Source organism: Ranitomeya variabilis, chromosome 6, assembly GCF_051348905.1.
Source record: "Ranitomeya variabilis isolate aRanVar5 chromosome 6, aRanVar5.hap1, whole genome shotgun sequence".
Classification (NCBI taxonomy): Eukaryota; Metazoa; Chordata; class Amphibia; order Anura; family Dendrobatidae; genus Ranitomeya; species Ranitomeya variabilis.
Window position 1 is genome coordinate 497,407,013 of NC_135237.1, and position 22,793 is coordinate 497,429,805.

The following is a 22,793-nucleotide window of genomic DNA, read 5'->3' on the forward strand; positions in this document are numbered from 1 at the left end:
TTGACTGGCCCAGCCAGAGCCCTGACCTAAACCCAATTAAGCATCTCTGGAAAGACCTGAAAATGGCCGTCCATCAACATTCACCATCCAACCTGACGGAAATGGAGAGGATCTGCAAGGAAGAATGGCAGAGGATACCTAAATCCAGGTGTGAAAAACTTGTTGCATCATTCCCAAGAAGACTCATGGCTGTACTAGCTCGAAAGGTGCTTCTACTCAATACTGAGGAAAGGGTCTGAATACTTATGACCATGTGATAGTTCAGTTTTTCTTTTTTAATAAATTTGCAAAAATGTCTACATTTCTGTGTTTTTCAGTCAAAATGGGGTGCAGAGGGTACATTAATGAGAAAAAAAGGAACTTTTTTGAATTTACCAAATGGCTGCAATGAAATAAAGAGTGAAAAATTTAAAGGGGTCTGAATACTTTCCGTACCAACTGTATATGATGAGTTTGGGAACAGGACTTAGTTGTTTCATTGGGGATAATGAAGAATACCCCAAAACAGTGTCCCTTGAACTTTTTTAAAGATAAAAATGTTTCCCTATTAATTGCATTTACCACCTACAATATGTGTAGGATGAGAATAGTAAACTGCTTAAACACCTTTAGTGAAGAGATCCACTTTTTGGTTGTTTTTTAATCTGCATTTGATGTTTGGGTGCAATAACGTTTCGGTGCATAGGGGCTGGACTGTGGGTAGGTTCTCAACTCTGACCTGGCCCCTCCGCCTGCCTCTGGTGTCTGTAACTGACTCTTTTTTTTAAAGTTTTGCCCCCACGCTGTACCAGACACAGGTGACGCATGTACAGATTCATCTCCTGGTGGTCTTCAGTAAAATGGCTCTGATGGTGGCGCATGCGCAGATTTAGATCTTAGCCCAATGACGAGCTGAGATCTGAATTTGTGCATGCGCAGTCACAGGTGCCATTTTCCTGAAGACCACAGGAGATGATTCTGTGCAAGCACCAACCGTGGTGAGGACAGCCCCTGTGCGAATTTTAAAAAAGGAGACAGATACAGACAGCAGAGGCAGGTGTATGGACTGGGCCAGAGTCAAAGACCCTACCCACAGTCCTGCCTCTACTGCGATGACCTGGACATGGGGTAAGTGACATAGCGAATCACAAGAACTATGCTACATTCCTATTGAGAGGTATTTGCTAATATTATTATTATTATTATTATTATTATTGCACCCTCAACATATTGGGATAGGATCTTGGAGATGGGAATATCCCTTTCATCATAAAGGACAATAAAAGATTGCTAGAATAACCCTATTATTTAAACGAATTTTTAGGGGCAAATAAGACTTTGTGTGTCTTGTAAAAATATTTGCTTCTTTGCAATGAACATTGTAAATAATGTAAAATGTTGTCAATGGTGACTAAATTCCAAAGTCACAAAATGTTTCTGTTCTTTCCCAGCAGGATTAAAGCCAAAAACTTACAGATATTATAGGAACATCCATATTTGATTACCTTCAGCAATCGGTTCAATCTAAACATCGATTTGTATCCAAAGACGATGGACAGAGCATCAAATGGTAAAAGAGATGCTGCATCAAGCTGTGAAACAACACAGCCAGTTTAGTACCAAAGAGATGACATTATGTTGATGTATTTCTGATGTTCACACCATGAGATCCATTCAATTAACCTATAATGATCTATATATTTTGAGATTTGATTCACGGTTTGCAATAAATAGAAAAAAACCTTGACTGTCAGCAATTTCTAAAACTGCTAAAGTATTAGAGAGCGGGTTAGTGTATTTTTGATTAGTTGTGTGGCCCTCCCCATATTGCTCTGCTGCTATGACATCTAGCGGATTATCGTACCTTGTACAGTGGAGGTCAGTACCTGGGAAATCACAGATCACCGGTTTCCAGTGGAGCGCAGTTTGTACAGTAGTCATTTTCCATCTCCAGAATTATTGGTAAGTCTCTCCTGTCGAGGGTAAGCTCCTATGGTCAGTGGGCTCCTCTTTCTCTTGATAAGGCGTCTATGTTGCATATACGCGTAGTATCCATTTTTTTAAGACTATAATATGCATCCATTATAATCAATATTCACAGTTTGTGCTCGTGAAAAACACGTACAGCACACAGATGGCATCATTGTACAATCCGTGTCTGTGTTTAACATTGCAAAGATAAGAGAAGATTTGTAATTTAATTATTTATTTGTGCATGCATGAAAATCACTGATGACACACTGATGGCACATTGATGCTCTTCACTGATGTCACCGATACCATATTTTTAACGTATCTATTTAACCCCTTTCCAACATCGGATTTAATAGTACGCCGATGTCGGACTCCAGCTCAGCACCAGAGCCCGCACCTTTCCGGGCACATGACAGCTGATATATATAGCGAACATGTGCCCGCAACATCCCCTGGTAGAATTGCGATCCACCCGCAGCTGTTGACTAGTTAAATGCCGCTGTCAATCTCTGATAGCGGCATTTAACTCGAGCTTACTGGAAGCGCGTCACTAAACCCACTGATCGGTGACCCTGTCACATGATCGTGGGTCACCAATGGGTCAGCATGACAACCAGAGTTCTCAAGCAAACCTCTATGGTTGTCATAGCCAGATTGCTACGCGCGCCACCCGGTGGTCGGCGCTCATAGCAAGTGAGCATTTCTGCTACATACAGGCAATCTGATCATCGCCTGTATGTAGCAGAGCTGATCAGACTACTGCAGCTGCTAGTCTCCCATGGATAATACTGAAGCATGCAAAAAGTAAAAAAAAAAAGTTTTTAAAAATATGAAAATAAAAAAATATATAAAAGTTCAAATCACTCCCTTTCATCCCATTCAAAATAAAACAATAATAATAAAAAAAATCAAATATACACATATTTGGTATCACCGAGTTCGGAATGGCCCCATCTATCAATATAAAAAAAGAATTACCCGATCGTTAAATGGCATAACAAGAAAAATGTATTATCTTTTTATGGTTACCACTAGTGGTGAGCGAGTATACTCGTTGCTCCTAGCTACTAGCCAGCCTGAGTACATGTGGGGGATGCCTGGTTGCTAGGGAATCTCCACATGTATTCAAGCTAGCTAGTAGCTGTAAATCATTCAGCTGTGGCAATGAAAACTAAATCTCCGAATACTAACAAATACTCGGAGACCACCCGAGCAACGAGTATACTCGCTCGCACTAGTTACCACAAAATTGCATTAACACGCGATCAAAAGATCTTATCTGCACCAGAATGCTATAATTAAAAACGTCAGCTTGGCAGGCAAAACATAAGCCCTCACCCAACCCCAGATCACGAAAAATGGAGATGCTACAGGTATCGGAAAATGACGCAATTTTTTTTAACAAACTTTGGAATTTTTTCACCACTTAAAAAAAAGAACCTATACATGTTTGGTGTCTATGAACTCGTAATGATCTGGAGAATCATATTGGCAGGTCAGTGTTAGCATTTGTGGGATCGTTCTTTTTTTGCAATTTCACCGCACTTGGAATTTGTTTCCCATTTTTCAGTACACAATATGGTAAAACCAATGGTTTCAATCAAAAGTACATCCCGTCCTGCAAACAACAAGCCCTCACATGGCCATTTTTACCAAAAACGTTATGGATCTGGGAAGAAGGGGAGCAAAAATGAAAATGCAAAAATACCTCTGGTCGTTAAGGGATTAAACATGGACATGTGAATGAGACCTTAGAGTAAGCTCTTATGGTCAGCATGGTCCTCTCTCTACTATAGAGTTTAAGTACTTATGGTCTGCAGAGTCCTCTCTCTCCTGTTCCATGTGTATTTTCTGAGCAATCACAAATTTTCCAGTATTGAAAATCAAATTTTGGTGAAAAAAAATTGTCGAAGTCAGACAATTCAAATTTCAAACAATTTACTCATCTCTCCCTTCTTTCATTCACTCTTTGGTCTCCTGCACTCATTTTTAACTCAACAAAAATTGCCAATTTCACAGTGGTAAGTTCGTTACCACCAATCAGAGTGCTGCAGTTCCCACGCTGTCACATAGATGACAGTGTGTGAGCCAGCAGCTGTAACCGGCAGTAAAAAGGTTAACACCGGTCACAAACGTAGGCTGATGAGAGTGTTACTTTCATCATCATATGCCTGGTCTCGGTAATAGCAGCGAGGGCAGGCGTACAATGATGAGAGCCTGTGCAATAAATAAATCAAATAAAAAAATGGTGTGCGGTCCCCTCTATTCTTGACAATCAGTGCAGGTAAAGCTGAGAGCTGTGGCCTGCAGCTCTCAACTGTCAGCGTTATCTTGACTGGTTATCAAAAATAGATGCCGTTTTTTTTAAAAACGTACTAGCCCATGTGACATTGGATGGCCACAGCTCTATTTCAACAAGAATAGGCAGGGAGCTATAGTTGTAAGACCTACGACAAGGCTACGCTTAGGCGGATTCATAACTTGCTCTTTAATCGTACTCAAAGAGTAGTAATAAACGGTTACACATCCAATTGGAAGAATATTACAAAAACAAGACAAAGACAAGCTATATAGGATGAGATCACCAGACAAAATCAAATAAAAATAATCCTTTATTGATGAAAAGCTGCACACAAATACAGTACATAAAAACAATTAAAAAGTCAGTAACATGACTCTAGCCATGATCAACCAAATAGGGTGATCAACCCTGTCAGGCAATAAATGAAGAGTTCAATCTCTATAAAAAATGGACGTAACCCAGGTTAAATACACAGTATAAAAATACATTGATCTCTCTCAAAATTCATGCCATAAGAGCCCCTGCAACAAGATAATAAAGCCAGCATGGGTATTAGGAAAGCTGTGCTGCTATAAACAACTCGTTCAAGATCGTTATATGACGAAAATGGTAAGCAGCAATGAAATGTCTAATACAGGTTAAATACCAAAAAATCAGCTAATCAGAAACATAATAAATATGAGAAGAACTGATAAACAGATAAGTCTATCATGTATAGATCCACACTGAATAAGAGATACAGATGAAGGATAGGAAATACCTACATCAAGCATGTTATGATGCCAATGGTGTGTGTCAATGTGAGAACAAAGTGACCTGGGTCAGCAAAAAGTCTGTGTCAGATCAAAGGGTGCCCAGAGCATGTCGCCACTAGAGTATGGCTTCCTCAGGGCATTGGCCAGCATCCATGTCAGTATTCTGTGATTACTGGAAGAGAGCCACATAACCTCACTAGGCCAGATACTCAAAATACGAGCAAGACATGCTGGTAGGTCAAAGCTGGTTGGCAAAGCTCCCATTCATCATCCACAGAATGCTGATCTGACCGGACTAGGGTCCGGCAAATGTATTCACTCATCTCTAGCCATGATGTATCCTCTATCACCAGCACTGCTCACAGGGTGACGACAGAAGCACCAAGTAATGGAGGCAGCCATTGTTGAAGCAGGTGCACGTAGAGATGTAACAAATAATTATACAATACACTGAAATACTACAATATTGCATTGTATTGTATAAGTGATCACCTGATATCAGGTTTATGCCCCGTAAAGTGTCCAATATAAAAAAAAAACTATGAAAAAAAATCCAAACATCAAAATCTAAAAAAAAAGCATATTTTGCATTGCTATATAAGTAGATGTTTGAATTAATAAAAAATGAAAATATTCATAAGATGACTGCTGAGACAGAAATAAATAATGGACAGAATCACTATTTTTGGTCACTTTACCTCCCACCCAAAAATTTAATAAAAAGAGATCGGATAATCTTTTGGGCCCCAAAATGGTGCCAATAAAAAACACTAAAACAACTTCACACACTAAATTAAAAAGGTATGACCCTCTAGCGACTGAAAAAAAAGTTCCTTTGTTTAAGTAGTAAAATAAAAATATATAAACCTGTTATCACCGTAGCCATACTGACTTGTAGAACAAAGCTACCAGGTCATTTTACCACAAAGTAGATCTTCTTAAACCAAAAACTAAATAACTTTGAAATTTCAAGTTTTTTTCTCCCAATCCCATTCCACTTGAAATTTTTTTTCCAGTCTTTCAGTGCATTATATTGCTAAAATGGGTGATGTCATTCGAACTACAAGTTGTTTTCGCAAGAAATGACCGACCCCAATGGAAAAAAATAAAAAAAAAGTTATGGCTCTTTGAAGGCAAATAGGAAAAAAAAAATTTAAACAAAAAAATGGTTGGGTCTCCATGAGGCTAAGTATAATGCAGGGAGATATTGAAAAGCCTTGCTTTCAGTAGCTGCTTAACTTGCTTAGCATTTGAATGTAGTTGGTTGAGTTGATGGAATGTAATATTTACATATTTTTTAGGTTATACTTTCCAATCTTCTCTTCTATTGTTACCGTCAACAAGCGGACTGGCCGCTATTGGATTTGTTATTCTAATTAAGTCATTATTAACACATGAATATCTGCATATGCTTGTTAAGATGTGAATACTCAATAATGGGCCAAATAATCAGGTTTCATGTATTAATCAACCGAGCTGTCATAGATATTCATGTGTTACTGACTCGGACTGCAGAGGAAATCACTTCTAGTTTAGCAGATTTGCACTTCGCAAAATCATTTTTCAGTTTACATTTAGAATCGATTAACAGAAGAAAAGCTCAATAAGTTTGTAAATGCATTTCCCAAATTTATCTCTACTCCAACCCTGAATCATGGTTTACATTATATCATGAGTTACATTCGCAATTCTGTAGTCTCAAGAATTGAAATCTCCCTGCATTTCTTGCTGACGCAATGCTTTAATTCTAGGATAAGAAGATACATTGAACAGTTATCGTTAGGTGTAGGAAAATCTATCTGTACTATTACATTATAGGAACTCAGCTAAGATATATGGTGGGCAACAACTTTGGTGACCATATCCAATGATGACTATCAGAACTATGAAGCTAGCTATGAACTGCAACATAGGCTGTGAGTTTACACATAAAGGAACATCAGCCGTGTATTGTACTACCAAAAAATGGCGACTCAACCATAGATATAACGCTAATTGGAGAACCATGAGTCAAAAAGTTGCCAAAAACAATTTAGAGCAAAAAGTACAAAATTTATTAAAGATACATCAATATCAGGATAAAATATTACCAATTACAATGAAGTAACAAGGTGACTAAATCCGTGGATACAGTGGTGAACTGAGAACACCAGTACGGGACATAAGAATCCTAAGGTAGATATGTAAATACATATGTTGTCACACAGTGTGCACTGAAGACTATCTGCCAAAAAAACAGGCAGCCCAGCAAAAAAATATGGTGGTATGATAAAATGCAAGAGTGCTACAAAAGTAGCCGGGAGCCAAAGCACACACAAAATAAATAAAGCAATTAATTACCCATGTGGGATGATAATGAGGTCCCGTCCGGAGCCCAGTCACATACCCCAACGCGCGTTTCGCGTTTGAACGTTGCCGCTTCCTCAGGGGGCGTGGCTTAATTGAGGTCTCAGTCCCATATAAATAGCGGTCACATCCGATCATGTGACCAGGTGAAACAAGTGAAAAATGTGCATGCGTGAACCGCAAATCCAGCACTGTGCGTCCCAAGCCTCATTCCCATGACGTCGACGCCGGTCATGTGAGCGGGCGGGCACCACGCCCACAACACATGACATGGGACCGCAGCACAGGAAGAGGTCGAGAAGTATCACAGGCTAGATTATGCGGTAACTATAAAGTGACAGTGCTAAAGAAAGTGCAAGAGTGATGAGTGATGAAATACTGATATTTAAATAATATTTTGATTATAAAATATAACGCTAAATGATGCGCATGCGCAAATAATGAATATAAGTGATAAGATCCCCTAAGCCCAGTCTCCAGGATCCCATAATGGATGTCGGTACCACAGCCCACCCATATACGAGATCTAAAGATCAAAGGGGAACTGGATAGGGGAATAAATAGTAAAAAATAGATTAAAAAAAGTGTGTGCAGTACAAAAATTTTTTTGCAGTAAATGGTAATAACACAATTACAAAGATAAAATATCCCAGCGGTGTACATAAGCGAGCCCACAATCGAGGACATCCAAAAAAGGACACATTCACCAATAGATAATATAGAACAATTGGCCATAAAGCAAATGTAACAAATCTTCAATTAATTATTTCCACAGAGACCATTGTTCACGATTTTATGTATATAAAAAATTTTCACGGTTATGAAGTCCACTCTAAATTCTTTATGATGCTTAATGTTGAAGTTTGTAGATCTTCGGTTCCACTCCAACCTCAAATTAATGTCCACAAAAAGCAGACATCACATGGACACCGTCGGGAAAAAATACACACTAAAATATGAGACAAAGACACAAAATTAAGAACTGATATGGCATGGTGGGGACAGCAGGAAAAACTGAAGGAAAGGGAAAAATAAGCTTGCATATCTCAAAGATAAGAGGAAAAGCCATGTGCCTCATTGAGGCCTATGGGCGTCATAGTGCCCAATGTGGAAATCCAGCGACATTCTCTTTGTGCTAGAATGCGCTTGATGTTTCCGCCTCTAATGCCACACTTAACAAGGTCAATACCACGTACCATAAAGGATTTCGGGTTACACCCATGAAGCTGTCGAAAATGACGTGGTATTGTTTTCAATTGTGTCACGTCTGTTTCTTTTGCAGCCGCCAATATATCCCGCACATGTTCCCGAGTACGGGTGCCCAAACGACGAGAAGTTAGACCAATATAGATCTTAGGGCAACTACATGTAGCGTAATATACCACATGAGTGGTATTGCAGTTTATATGGTAATTGATGGAAAAAAATTTTTTACCATCCGCAGATTCAAAAGTAGCGGTGCGACAGACATTAGAACAAGAGACACAATCACCACATTGATAGCAGCCATGAGGTGGTCCACCAGATCCAAAATTGTATGTTTGTATCTTGGGGACATAGTGACTTGACTCCAACAGATCCCTAAGATTTTTACTGCGTCTTGCGGTCATTAAAGGACATTTTGTCAGACATTTAGACAGCAATGGGTCACTATGGAGAATGCTCCAATGTTTTTGGAGACAGTCCCTCATAGTAGACCACTCACCATTGTAGGTAGAAATAAATCTTACCACATTTTGCTGTTCAGAGGTTTTAAATTTCTTTTTACCAGCGTATAGCAATTCATCACGTGGTGCATACTTAGCTCTTAAATATCCCTTATTGATGCTTCTATTGCTATACCCCCTAGTCTGGAACCTGACTTTCAAGTCAGCTGCCTGAGCTTCAAATTTAGTGGTGGAGGAGCAGATCCGCTTCATCCTAAGATGCTGACCAACTGGGATGGCTTTGATTGTACTGTAAGGATGGCTTGATTCAGCATGTAAAAGTGAGTTGACCGACGTGGACTTCCTGAAGACATCTGTTTGCAAAAAACGGTCACCATCGACCTCAATCTTGATGTCCAGGAAGTCCACCTCAGTCTTACTCGCCTGATACGTAAGTTTAATATTATACGCATTCTCATTGAGCTGATGCATGAACTCATGTGAGGCCACGTCAGACCCTTGCCATATGATGAATAAATCATCAATATAGCGCAGCCAGCACTGCACATGGTCCGCGGCCCGCGGCCCTCCCCCGCCAAAGTTTGGTGACCATATCCAATGATGACTATCAGAACTATGAAGCTAGCTATGAACTGCAACATAGGCTGTGAGTTGTAAAATAGTGGGCATATCCTTTAGGCAAGGGCTACATGCCAATATTTGGCCAAGCTATGCAATATCACAATGGCCACATTCACAAGTAATGATAGTGCGTAGGTTTGTGACGAAATTACGCAGGATTGGATTTCTACCGTTTGCCTTTACAGGGTTGGAACATTCGTGAGTGCGAATGCAACCCTTTTCACTAACAATACTGGCGACCATGGCTGTCGGACATATACTTATAGTCAGCAGTCACAGATGGATAAGGTTTAGATATTAGCGGTTCTTTTGAAATTTGAAATTCAATTTGTGGCAGTAAATTCACACAAATGTGAACAATGGAAAGCTTGCAATTACTTGGAAAATACACGTGGAGGAGGAGAAAAGAGTGAGCAAACCCTGCTGGCCATAAGAACTTACTTTCTATAGGAGAGAGAAGACTCCACTGGCCGTAAGAGCTTACGCTCTGCAGGAGAGAGAGGACCCTGCTGACCATAAGAGCTTACACTCTACAGGAGAGAGAGGACCCTGCTGACCATAAGAGCTTACACTCTACAGGAGAGAGAGGACCCTGCTGACCAAAAGAGCTTACACTCTACAGGAGAGAGAGGACCCTGCTGACCATAAGAGCTTACACTCTACAGGAGAGAGAGGACCCTGCTGACCATAAGAGCTTACACTCTACAGGAGAGAGAGGACCCTGCTGACTGTAAGAGCTTACACTCTACAGGAGAGAGAGGACCCTGCTGACCATAAGAGTTTATACTCTACAGGAGAGAGAGAGAGAAGACCCTGCTGACCATAAGAGCTTACACTCTACAGGAGAGAAAGAGAAGACCCTGCGGACCATAAGAGCTTACACTCTACAGGAGAGAGAGGACCCTGCTGACCATAAGAGCTTACACTCTACAGGAGAGAGAGGACCCTGCTGACTGTAAGAGCTTATACTCTACAGGAGAGAGAGAGAGAGGACCCTGCTGACCTTAAGAGCTTACAATCTACTGGAGAGAGAGGACCCTGCTGATCATAAGAGCTTACACTCTACAGGAGAGAGAGGACCCTGCTGACCATAAGAGCTTACACTCTACCGGAGAGAGAGAGAAGACCCTGCTGACCTTAAGAGCTTACACTCTACAGGAGAGAGAGAGGACCCTGCTGACCATAAGAGTTTATACTCTACAGGAGAGAGAGAGAGAAGACCCTGCTGACCATAAGAGCTTACACTCTACAGGAGAGAAAGAGAAGACCCTTCGGACCATAAGAGCTTACACTCTACAGGAGAGAGAGGACCCTGCTGACCATAAGAGCTTACACTCTACAGGAGAGAGGACCCTGCTGACTATAAGAGCTTATACTCTACAGGAGAGAGAGAGAAAGGACCCTGCTGACCTTAAGAGCTTAAACTCTACTGGAGAGAGAGGACCCTGCTGATCATAAGAGCTTACACTCTACAGGAGAGAGAGAGGACCCTGCTGACCATAAGAGCTTAAACTCTACTGGAGAGAGAGGACCCTGCTGACTATAAGAGCTTATACTCTACAGGAGAGAGAGAGAAAGGACCCTGCTGACCTTAAGAGCTTAAACTCTACTGGAGAGAGAGGACCCTGCTGATCATAAGAGCTTACACTGAACAGGAGAGAGAGGACCCTGCTGACCATAAGAGCTTACACTCTACAGGAGAGAGGGAGAGAGAGAGGAACCTGCTGACCATAAGAGATTACATTCTACAGGAGAGAGAGAGGACCCTGCTGACCATAAGAGCTTACACTCTACAGGAGAGAGAGAGAGAGAGGACCCTGCTGACCATAAGAACTTACACTCTACAGGAGAGAGAGAAGACCCTGCTGACCATAAGAGCTTACACTCTACAGAAGAGAGAGAGAAGACCCTTCTGACCATAAGAGCTTACACTCTACAGGAGAAAGAGAGAGAGGACCCTGCTGACCGTAAGAGCTTACACTCTACAGGAGAGAGAGAGGACCCTGCTGACCATAAGAGCTTACACTCTACAGAAGAGAGAGAGAAGACCCTTCTGACCATAAGAGCTTACACTCTACAGGAGAGAGAGAGAGGACCATGCTGACCTTAAGAGCTTACACTCTACAGGAGAGAGAGAGGACCCTGCTGACCATAAGAGCTTACACTCTACAGGAGAGAGAGAGATGACCCTTCTGACCATAAGAGCTTACACTCTACAGGAGAGAGAGAGAGAGGACCCTGCTGACCGTAAGCTTACACTCTACTGGAGAGAGAGAGAGAGGACCCTGCTGATCATAAGAGCTTACACTCTACAGTAGAGAGAGAGGACCCTGCTGACCATAAGAGCTTTCACACTACAGGAGAGAGAGAGGACCCTGCTGACCATAAGAACTTACACTCTACAGGAGAGAGAGAGGACCCTGCTGACCATAAGAGCTTACACTCTACAGAAGAGAGAGAGAAGACCCTGCTGACCTTAAAAGCTTACACTCTACAGGAGAGAGAGAGAGGACCCTGCTGACCATAAGAGCTTACACTCTACAGGAGAGAGAGAGAGGGAGGGAGAGAAGACCCTGCTGACCATAAGAGCTTACACTCTACTGGAGAAAGAGAGAGGACCCTGCTGATCATAAGAGCTTACACTCTACAGGAGAGAGAGAGGACCCCACTGACAATAAGAGCTTACACTCTACAGGAGAGAGAGAGGACCCTGCTGACCAAAAGAGCACTCTATTGGAGAGAGACAGAGTGAGAGAGGACCCCACTGACCGTGAAAGTGTGCACTCTACAGGAGAGAGAGATAGGACACTACCAACCATAAGAGCTTACACTCTACTGAAGAAAGAGAGGACCCCACTGACCATAAAAGCTTACATTATACAGAAGAGAGAGGACCCTGCTGATCATATGAGCTTACACTCTACAGGAGAGAGAGAGACCTAGGCCACATTCATACATTCAGTATTTGGTCAGTATTTTACTTCAGTATTTGTAAGCCAAAACCAGGAGTGGGTGATAAATACAGAAGTGGTGACGTGTTTCTATTATACTTTTCCTCTGATTGTTCCACTCTTGGTTTTGGCTTACAAATACTGATGTAAAATACTGACAAAATACTGAACATGTGAACGTTGCCTTACACAGCGACTCTGGATATAGAAAACGACTCTGCTGCACAAACTGAACCACTGATCTGTGATGTCCCAGGTACTGACCACTACTGTACAAGGTATGATAATACATCAGATGTCATAGCTTCAGAGCATTGATACTTTAGCAGTGTGGGAAATAGTACAAGTTTTTCTTTGTCTAAAACCGCAAATTCCAGAAAAATTCAACCCAAACTCAAACCTCCTTACATCGATATATTCAGCTCTAATCAGAATGTCTTTTGACAAATGTATTTTAGTTTTTAACTGACATCACATCACTGTTAGGTTTTCATTAGTTTTTGGTGGGTGCTACATTTGTTGGGGTCAAGTTCTCTACTTCTTTTTGGCGGGATCTTATTTATGTTTGAGAAATAGACTATTGCAGACCTAAACCCTCATCTCCACATGTGCTCCATAATAGCTGCATTGGATTGTGGCTGGCTCTATGATAAGTGCACCCTCCACTGGAAGTTACATACATTTATTAGTGACATTAAATTACTTACCCGAAACTTTGCAGATTCCCAGTAGTTTTTCTTTGTTTGTTTTCTCTCTGTCTAAATAGAAAAGTAAGTTTTTATTATATATAGAGCTGAACAAAAAATTTAATATGACTGTGGTCCAGTGGCCACTTTGGTAGCCTGCAGCCACTGCCCTGCAGCCCTGCAAGCCTCCTACTACCTGTTGGTATCCCCGGTGCCTTTTCTGATTAGTAGGCCTGGATTGATGCCATCGTTGCCGTGAGGCACTGGCTATACCAGCAGGTAGGAAGACGTGCACTGTGATCTGGTCCAGACTCAGGCAATAGAGTATTGAAGAGTTTGCTGGACTAAGATCCTGACAATCTCTTTGCCCAACGCTCGTTATACATGACGTCAATGAGTGATAAGTCAACCATATTAAATGTACACCTGTTTAATGGAGCTTAGTAAGATGAAGGCTATAAGATTTCCTTTTTATATATTTTCCTGGATGTACTAGATATATACAGTACCACAGGATGGTTTTGAGTGAAGGTAGCAGTGTCAGCAATATAAGAAACTATGGTGTCAATTAACCAAGACTTTGTGTACTGCAAACTCGTCTTGACAGAGTACACGGCACCAAATTCTTTACGAGGCACAGGCCACTTAAAATATTTGACACCTTTAGTAAGTGATGTGTGCCTCCATGTGCTATGCCAGAGATGCCGCCAAGGTCAGCAGATTTGATGAATCGACAAGGAGCTTGGCCAAGCTCTGACCACCATCGGCTTCTCCAGAGATCTAACCATTTTGGCAGAGCTGATCTAAAGTGACATGAAAATGACACAACTATGTGCTGCGCAAATACAGTATTTTACTGCTTTTCAAAGCTTTTTGTGGCCTAAAAACTTTGATGAATTGGCCTCATTGTCTTCTCAAATGTGGATACTACTGTAGAGTGAGCACTGGATTCAACTGAATGGAATAGTATAGTTGAATAATATAGACAGCTCCTGGTCTAAGATTATGTTCGGACTTGGTTTGTGATCGCTACGGCCAATCCAGCTATGATATTCCCTATTTGCAAAAAAGGATTATGCTGTTACAGATTTTACATTTGGACCCAGAAACTGTACCACCTGGGTTCCTTTATTTCTAAATATGAAGGAACATTACACTAGGGGGTCATTTATTTAAACACAACTCCATTTTTATTGCACCACTAGGGTGGTGCTTTTAATCTAAGGTGCCTGACCCTAGTCTTATGCTTACGTGCTGCCATCTTCACCTTCTCTTGCTACAACTTTGGTCAGTCTTAAGCAGATTGTCACCTGCCTGATAGCTCCAGTGTTTGTTAAAGTGAGCCAGAGGTCATTCGTCTTCAATGCAAGTCTATGAGAGCTTCATTGTGGCTCTCATAGATTTGCATTGAGAGCTTGTGACCGTTACCTCTGACTTCCAGACAGTCGGATGTTGCCGTCAAAAGATGGCGCCACGGGACTGGAGCGGTGTCGATAGAAGATGAAGACTGTGGCGGGAGAGTATAAGACTATGGGCAGAAACTTCAGATTGGTGGCACCACTCTGGCACTGGAAACAAATACATACTCTGGAGAGGTGCTTTAAGACTGGCATTTCACAATGTACTAAACATTTTCAAAGACACATGCCTACTCCGCAGGAGCGCACATAACATTGGCACCTGTGCAGTTGCACAGGGGCCCAAAAGGTAAAGGGACCAACGTCTACCTCCACATCAGCACGTAAAGGAATGAACTACAAAGGGCCCCCACACTGCACTTGCACAGGGGCCTCTTCTGTCTCTGCCCACCTCTGCTACTTCAGCTATTTACTGGCGTAGGTTTGCATTCAAATGTTTGTCAATTATCAGAAAGAGAGACCTTACCTCCCATTACTAAACTCCACCATTTCCTCTTGGTACTTTTAAATAAGTGAAAAGAGAAGCACAAAACAGCAAAATTTGAGCAAAAGTGAAGCACACCTACTGTAAATTTACCCCCCCAAATAGTGAAATCTTTGGTCAATGTCCCCCAATAATCTCATGTTCTGACAAATATTGGTTTTGCCACACACATTCAAGAAACTCCATGAAGTATTATGTGAATATTGAAGATTTATTTTGGAAGAAGTCATCTTGACATATTTATGGGATGTCGTACTTACTATTATGTCACCTCCTTTTATGAATTGGAGACGTGGCTGGAACACGAACATATCCAAAAGGTAGCAAATATCACAGGAGTAGTCAATGATCATCCAGTACAGCAGATTGTCAGCGTTTTGCATTGGAAACACGCATCGTAGAGTAATAAACCAGCAGTTCCAGTTGAATGACAATGCCACAATAAGCAGCCAGAGGAGATATAATCGATCTAGGAGAGAATACAATGCTCATCTACAACGTGGCACTGGCGGGATTAATTAGTTAACAGTTTCTGACCTTGTCGGTGCGGATAACAATGCGTTTCACAGGTTATTTCAGGAGAGCATTTGTATAAAGCTTTTCTCCTGGTAGTTACGTACATTCATTTTACTACCAATTACCTATACATAATACAGCAGGAAGTACACAAAGGGTGTATGTACATATGGCAGATTTGTTGCGGAAATGTCTGTATTGTCTTTTCATCTGAATGGGGTTTTTGCAAAAAGCAATGTATATCCATGTATGAAATGGATTTTTAGGTGCAGACCAAATAGTGGTAACCTAAGAGTTTGCTCCACAACATATTTTCAGGAGTGCAAGGCTTCCCTGCCTTGCAGCTTCTTGCTTGCCATGGGGGCAAAGCACTGATGCTTGATTTACAGTTTTTAACAGTGGTTCTGTCTCGCTGCTGCCTCGATTGCTATGTGAGGCATCTTAGGAGCACAGTAGCCCTGAACACAGAGCTATTATTCCAGCAGTCCTGGACAGCTTCAGTGCAGCACTTACTAGCTCAATTGGAAGGAACATGTAAGCACTTTGCATATTTGGCAGTGACCAGTTTCCTAATAAAAAAAAATGACTCCATTATTGAGAACTTAAAAGGAATTTTAATAATGTAATTTAATAAAGTAAATAGCAAAGTTGTAGTATAAGAAAATTTGTGGATACAGTTCGCCCCATCCAATATATATATGTTTCTGGGTCTTAGGCAATCCACCCAACTGTGCACCAATAAGGCTTGTGGAGGTATCAAGCAGCTTTGTTCAAAGTAATGATACAAGTTTTTAGATCCAGCAAAGCAAATTAAAAGCTATTATTTTGTGACATCATTAAAATAGTAGCATGGCCATAGACAAATAACTGACACATTTCGAGTCGGCCAGGCTCGAATCGCATCAAACGTTTTCTATACCAATGCTACTATTTTAATGAAGTCACAATAAAGATTTTTTTGCATTTCATTAGCTTTGCTGTATTAAAATACCCACATCATTACTTTAAATTGGAAAGGTTTTTGTTTTTACAAACACTTTGCAATTTTACTCATCTTAGGAGATGGGACTAACCCAGTGTGATAAGCAATAGAGTCCAGGAACAAATGTCAAAATTACCCAAACTTAGACCCGAGCCATTTTATTGAATTTGAGAATTATAATATTTTGCTAAAATATTATTAACAGAAGGATGCCATGTTGATAGATATCAGAAAAGGGGACCAACCTGATCATAAGAGCAAGGGCTCGTTAGCTTGGCTGTATTCCTGCTCCATAACACTGGGTTCTTTCTGGATCTATTTATGCTTATGGTTTCATAGACATATAATATTTTTTTTCTGTTGGATTTTGTACAGCTCCAACAACAAAAAAATCTTACATACTTAATTTACTTTTCAATGCAAGGAGGTATTTCCCCCATATTTATTGGTTCAATGGGAGAAAAAGTCCTTATGGCTCCCATTGGGGCTTGTACAGAAAGTTTTACCATTTTTGCCATTCCAATAAAGTACGCCTAGAGCTGGTATGTTTATTGTTAGCATTACATTAAATATAAGCTTGGAAAAATGTGTACTGGGTGTAGCATTATCAAGAACAATACACAAGTAGGATGAATAGTAGTATTGTGAGTTAATAGAGCGAAATTGGCCACATAGTATGTCTACAATCTTCTTGCTCATAACTTTATTAGATTTACATGTCTACAAGTATATAGTACCTTCCAAATAGCAACACCTGGATGTAAGCCAATGACCAATTAGTGGGTATCTGAGACTATATGTTGTATAGCGTTAGTTTAATATTTTTAGCTTCATTAGGGCGGATGCAGACGGCCGTAGATTCTCTAATCCGAGAGAATTGAGACGATTATGCAAATTACACTATGATCAATCTCTGATCAGATGGTCAGCATAGTGTGAACCGATTCTCTCAGAGAAGATGAAGACAATTTTTTTTCTATCTTCTCCAATGTATCAGTCTGTGGAAATCGGACTGCACTCAGATGTTACCTGAGTGTGGGCCGATGTCTCCCTGAATCCAATGACTTGCATGACTGAGTGCAATGTGAATATCAGGTCAAACTCTGGCATGCAGCATTTTTTTTTCCTTGGACAGTCGTCAAAAAAAAAATCAAACATTGGTCCAAATGCAATTCAGTGTTTTGTCGGATCACACTCAGACCAAAAATATGCTTGTACGCACTATTAAAACCATAAGAAGTGTGACTTCAAAGTCATTTTAATAAACCAATATCTATTTATAGGACCTCTACAGTGAAAATCGTTTCCAAGCCCTAAGATATCAACACTCACCTGTATAGGCATCAATGGAGTCAGGAATCTTCAGCTTTTTAATGTACTTTTGAATTGGTCGTCTCTTGAACTTGCAGCAGAGCATATCACAGTCATGTTCTTCCTCTGCTTCTTGTGTTGCTTTCTCAGCATCCTTATCTTTTTCAGCTTTTTCTTCTTCTTTTGGAGGTGGAGGTGGTGGTGGAGGTGGGGGTGCTGCAGGTTTTTTAACTGGAGCTGAAAGTGGGAACATCAACTGCAGCAGCATACACGAGTCCTACACCCGAAATAATCTGGTCTTCTTGTCATATGGACTTCTTCCCATAGACTACTTACAGAAGGCAAGTAGGTCTTCAGAACACAGGTCATCTTAACCTATCCTGGCCATATGTAATCCAAAAAGACACCCACCAGCCCCATGTCTAGGAAAATCTATGGGCACACCTGGATAAGGGTTAGTGTACACGAAGTATTTAAATTCAGGAAATGCTGTTTCTTTTTTCCTGCTGCGTCTTTTTGGCTGTTTCTTGAATGTTTTTTTTCTATGGTTTTTAGCTGTCAACTTTTTTTAGGGGGACCTTCCCATGCTTTTTGTGACATATTTTTTTTACTGTCATTGCGAAAGTTTTTTTTTAACTCCATTGAATAATGAAGAAACCTCTGGCATTTTTTTTTAAGCAAGAAGGATGACAAAATGCATCAAATAACATCCTCAAATCTTCCGGGGATTATTTGAGTTTGCCCATGTAAAGGTGTTATCTCAGACTATCATATTTTTTTTTACTATGGGCCTTAAAACGAACAGGCAGGTAGTTGATAACAGAGGCAACTACGTGCCTGTTCTCCTGTACCAACCACTCCTGCCGACGATTCAGCTGCTCCACATCAACAGAGGAGTTCTTTTACTTTCTGGCTGCTCTGTCATGGGGAGTCTGCTGTCAATCAGCATGATGTCGGCAGTCACACCCTGTCAACAGAGCATAGTGCAAGAAAAGCTACTCTGTCAATGTGGGGTCAATGGAAGCCAATGAATTGCCATCAGGAGCAGTCTGAAACCACTCTGCTGGCAGAGATCGGAGCCGAGCACAGCAGGAAACTGCCTCTGCCTTTTAGTTCTAAGGCAAATAGCAAAAAATAATTAATCCTAGATAACCCCTTTAACTGGTATTGTAAAGTACTGAGTGTCATCTGAGCAGAAAATGCCAGAAGAGTGGTCAGTTCACTTCTTTCAACGACTTGAGAGTTTTTAGAAACCTGAAAGAGTTAAGACTTTCATAAGCCTGAACATATGCATAGGAAGTGGTTTTTACATAGAAATGCATATGTTCATTCTTTTGAGAGTTTTTCAGGCGGTTTCCAAAGCGGAATCCACCTAATAAAGACATTGTGTGCATATACCCTAATGACGGTGGTCCTGCATGTGTCTGCAGAGGTAAATATGATCTGATGATTGTGCCATAGTTTAATTTGAACCCTCTAATATTGTATGTGCTAAGGCAGTTGTTTGGGAGTCTCCATCTAGGTCTGGGTACCATATAATGAATTGTTTATTCATCTGCAATATTGATTGATAAAACTATATGTGCACCACTGCAGCTAGCCATATATTTATGCACATTGGCACTTTAAAATAGGGTTTTGTTCATCTTTAGGCAACTCATTAGACATACTGCCTATAAATTGGTATGACAACAGTTATGGAATAAGCAACGTGTGGCTTACCTTAGTATTTATTACATGGGTGTCATCATTTAGGCTCTTGCATAAGTCACATGGGACCAGTTTTTGGATTGGAGGTACTTGCATATTTATGAGATTATATATGTAAAATGATGAATTTTTATTCATTTGTTATAAATAAATTTATATATTTTGAACTAAACATTCCGTGGCCTGTTTAATATCTCGGGGGGCCCTTTGAGATTCATTTTGTGGGGACAAATTTAGCAAATGTTGCACGCTATTGGTAAAATTAGTCACATTTTATATTAAAAACGTTGTGCAGCTTTTGGTTTTGTTTTGTAGTTTACATTCTATGGCAGCTTGCTGGTGGCAGGCCTGCTAATCCCGCCCAAATGGCTAACAAGAATCATAAACTGGTTCACAATGCATGAACAATGATTCTTTTTGTCTCAAATACTAATTAAATCAAGCAAATATAGTATACTCTATATACTTTATTATTTCCGCCAAAACTGTGCCAGGAAGGTAAAGTTAAGCACTGTGGTAGATACATGTTATTGAGTTTTAGGTATTGCATGGTTGTATCAGTTTATTATATGCTTCTATACCCCCCTCTCACTAATCGTTGGGTCGCTGTTAGATATTAAGAAAACAAGAAGGCAATGTTTTGGAAATTTCTTAAATTCACAACAGAACATATACTGTATGACAAATCAGGACTTACTCACTGGACTTTTTTCTATTTCATTTTATTAATTGATGACAGTAACACATCTCAAAAAAGTTGGGGCAGGTCCATGTCTACCATTGTGTAGCATCCTCTCTTCTTTTTTGCAACAGTCTGTAATCGTGGGAACTGAGGAGAACGATTGCTGGCGTTTTAGGAGAGGAATATTGTCCTATTCTTGACTGGTGCAGGACTATGCAGCTCAATCAATTGTCCAGGGTCGTCTTTGCCGGATTATTCATTTCATAATACTTCAAATATTTTCTATTGGTTAAAGGACTGGATTGCCAGTTCATTAACTGAACCATTCTTCTATGATGCCATTCTGTTGTGATGGATGCAGTATGTGGTTTAGCATTACCTTGCTGAAATAAACAAGGTCTACCCTGAAACGGACGCTGTCTGGATGGGAGCATATGTTGTTCTAAAGCCTCTAAATTTTGCTCAGCAATGATGGTGCCTTTCAAGATGTGTAATGTGCCCATGACATAGGTACTAATTAGTGATGAGCGCAAGTGCTCGGTACTTGAGTTTGCCTAGGGTGTTCGGGTATGCACCGAGTATTGCTGTTGTTCGAGTGACATGTTCGAGTCCCCATGCTCGCATGTTTCAAGGCTGTTAGAGAGCCCCAAAACATGAGGGGACTGCTTGAATACCCGAGCAATTTCCGCATGTTTTGTGGCTATCTAACAGCGGTGAAAAGTGGGCATGGGGACTCGAACATGTCTCTCGAGCACCCACGAAACTCAGTGCATACCCAAGCACACTAGGCAAAGTCAAATAACGAGCACTTGCACTCATCACTGGTGCTAATAAAACCCCATGCTATGCACATGCAGGCTTTTGAACTGTGTGCTGATAACAAGCTGGACGGTCCCTCTCCTCTTGAGTGCGCAGAACTTGGCATCTATGGTTTTCACAGAACAGTTTTTTCCATATTGTCTTAATCCATTTCGAATGAGCTTTGGTCCACAGAAGACGGTAAAGTTTCTGGATTGTGTTGATAAATGGCTTCTTCTGTTCATGATACAGCTTTCACTTCCATTTGTGGATTGCACAGCAAACTTTTATTCACAGACAATGGTTTTTGGAACTAGTCCTGAACCTATCAAATGATTTGCACAGCTGAATAAGGTCCATTATTAATGCTGTCCCATCTGAGGTCCCATAGATCACAAGCATCCAATAAGGACCATTGGTTTTGTCCATTGTGCACAGTGATTTTATACGAAATTCAGAATATTTCAATGATATTATATACTGTAGATGGTCAGATATTCAGATTGTTCTCAAGTTTTCATTGAGAAACATTTTTTCTGAAATTTTTTGAAAATTATTAGGCGTAGTTGTCCATAGATTAGTGAACCTCTAACAATCTTTCCTGCTGAGATACTTTGAATCTCCAATATGCTCTTTTTATAGAGCGTCATGAGATGTACATGAAAATTGTCCCTTCAGCTGTTTTCATTAGTGACACTTTTATTTTTCCAGTCTTTTGTTAACCTCGTCCCAACTTTAGATGCGTTGTTGCCATTAATTTCTAAATTAGTTATTTTTTCAAATGAAATGAAAAATGTCCAATGTTCAACTTCTGATTTGTGTTCTGTTATGAATTATAAATGGCTTTTAGATTCTCAAATCATTGCATTCTTGTTTGTTTCCTTTACATTTTACACAGCGTCATTATTTTTTTAAAACTGAGGTTTCTATAGCCACACATTTAAGTAAGGCCATCAGATGGCTAAACCTAATGCTTAATAAAAAAGAAACTTTGGATTAAGCGGAATAACAGAAGATTGGTGGAAGTTATTAAAATTTGCCTGGGAAACGTGATGGAATCTAGTCTCAAAACCTGTGTGTGGACAACTTACAATTTAAGTAGGTGCATTAACCCAAAATCACACTCTGAGCCTAATAACATATAAATTACTTGCTGTAGGGCTTTGCTCTGGTGATGAAACATCCGCATCAGCCAATTTTTCCTTGTACTGGCTGGTTCTTTCCCGCATGCGTTTGACAAGGTCAAGAATTTGGACTCCAGCCTTCTCATTGTTGACACTTGGATCATCTTGTATGTTTTTTCTATGAAACCAAATAAAAAAACCTCATAGCAGTAAAATGTATAACAGCATTAACTAAATTGAGCAATCTAAAGGATTTTTCCACAAAGCACAGCAATGACATAAAGAATACAAGCAAAAGAAATGGTGCTATTCGGGGCAATACTAAAGAGTAATGTGAAATCGAGAGGGCTTTGAACTAATTTTGGCCATGGTCACCTTGAGCTCCTCCTAGATCACACTTCTCCTTAGAGTGATATACAGTGCTGTAATCAATAATATTGATGCACGTGATATCTGAATCCTTGTGTCTTGTTTCTCACAACACCAC

At 40.4% G+C, this 22,793-nt stretch overlaps 1 protein-coding gene across 2 annotated transcripts in view; it reads right to left on the minus strand.

The window, feature by feature from the left end:
• CNGB3 (cyclic nucleotide gated channel subunit beta 3) overlaps positions 1 to 22,793 on the minus strand; it is a 253,837-nt gene that overhangs the window by 108,632 nt on the left and 122,412 nt on the right. For both annotated transcript variants that reach the window (XM_077268004.1, XM_077268003.1), the window contains 5 exons: positions 22,333 to 22,484; positions 18,014 to 18,229; positions 15,444 to 15,652; positions 13,303 to 13,353; positions 1,485 to 1,571 (listed from right to left, as the gene is read on the minus strand). In XM_077268004.1, coding sequence (XP_077124119.1) covers positions 1,485 to 1,571; positions 13,303 to 13,353; positions 15,444 to 15,652; positions 18,014 to 18,229; positions 22,333 to 22,484 — 715 coding nt within the window. The remainder of the gene's footprint in view (positions 1 to 1,484; positions 1,572 to 13,302; positions 13,354 to 15,443; positions 15,653 to 18,013; positions 18,230 to 22,332; positions 22,485 to 22,793) is intronic.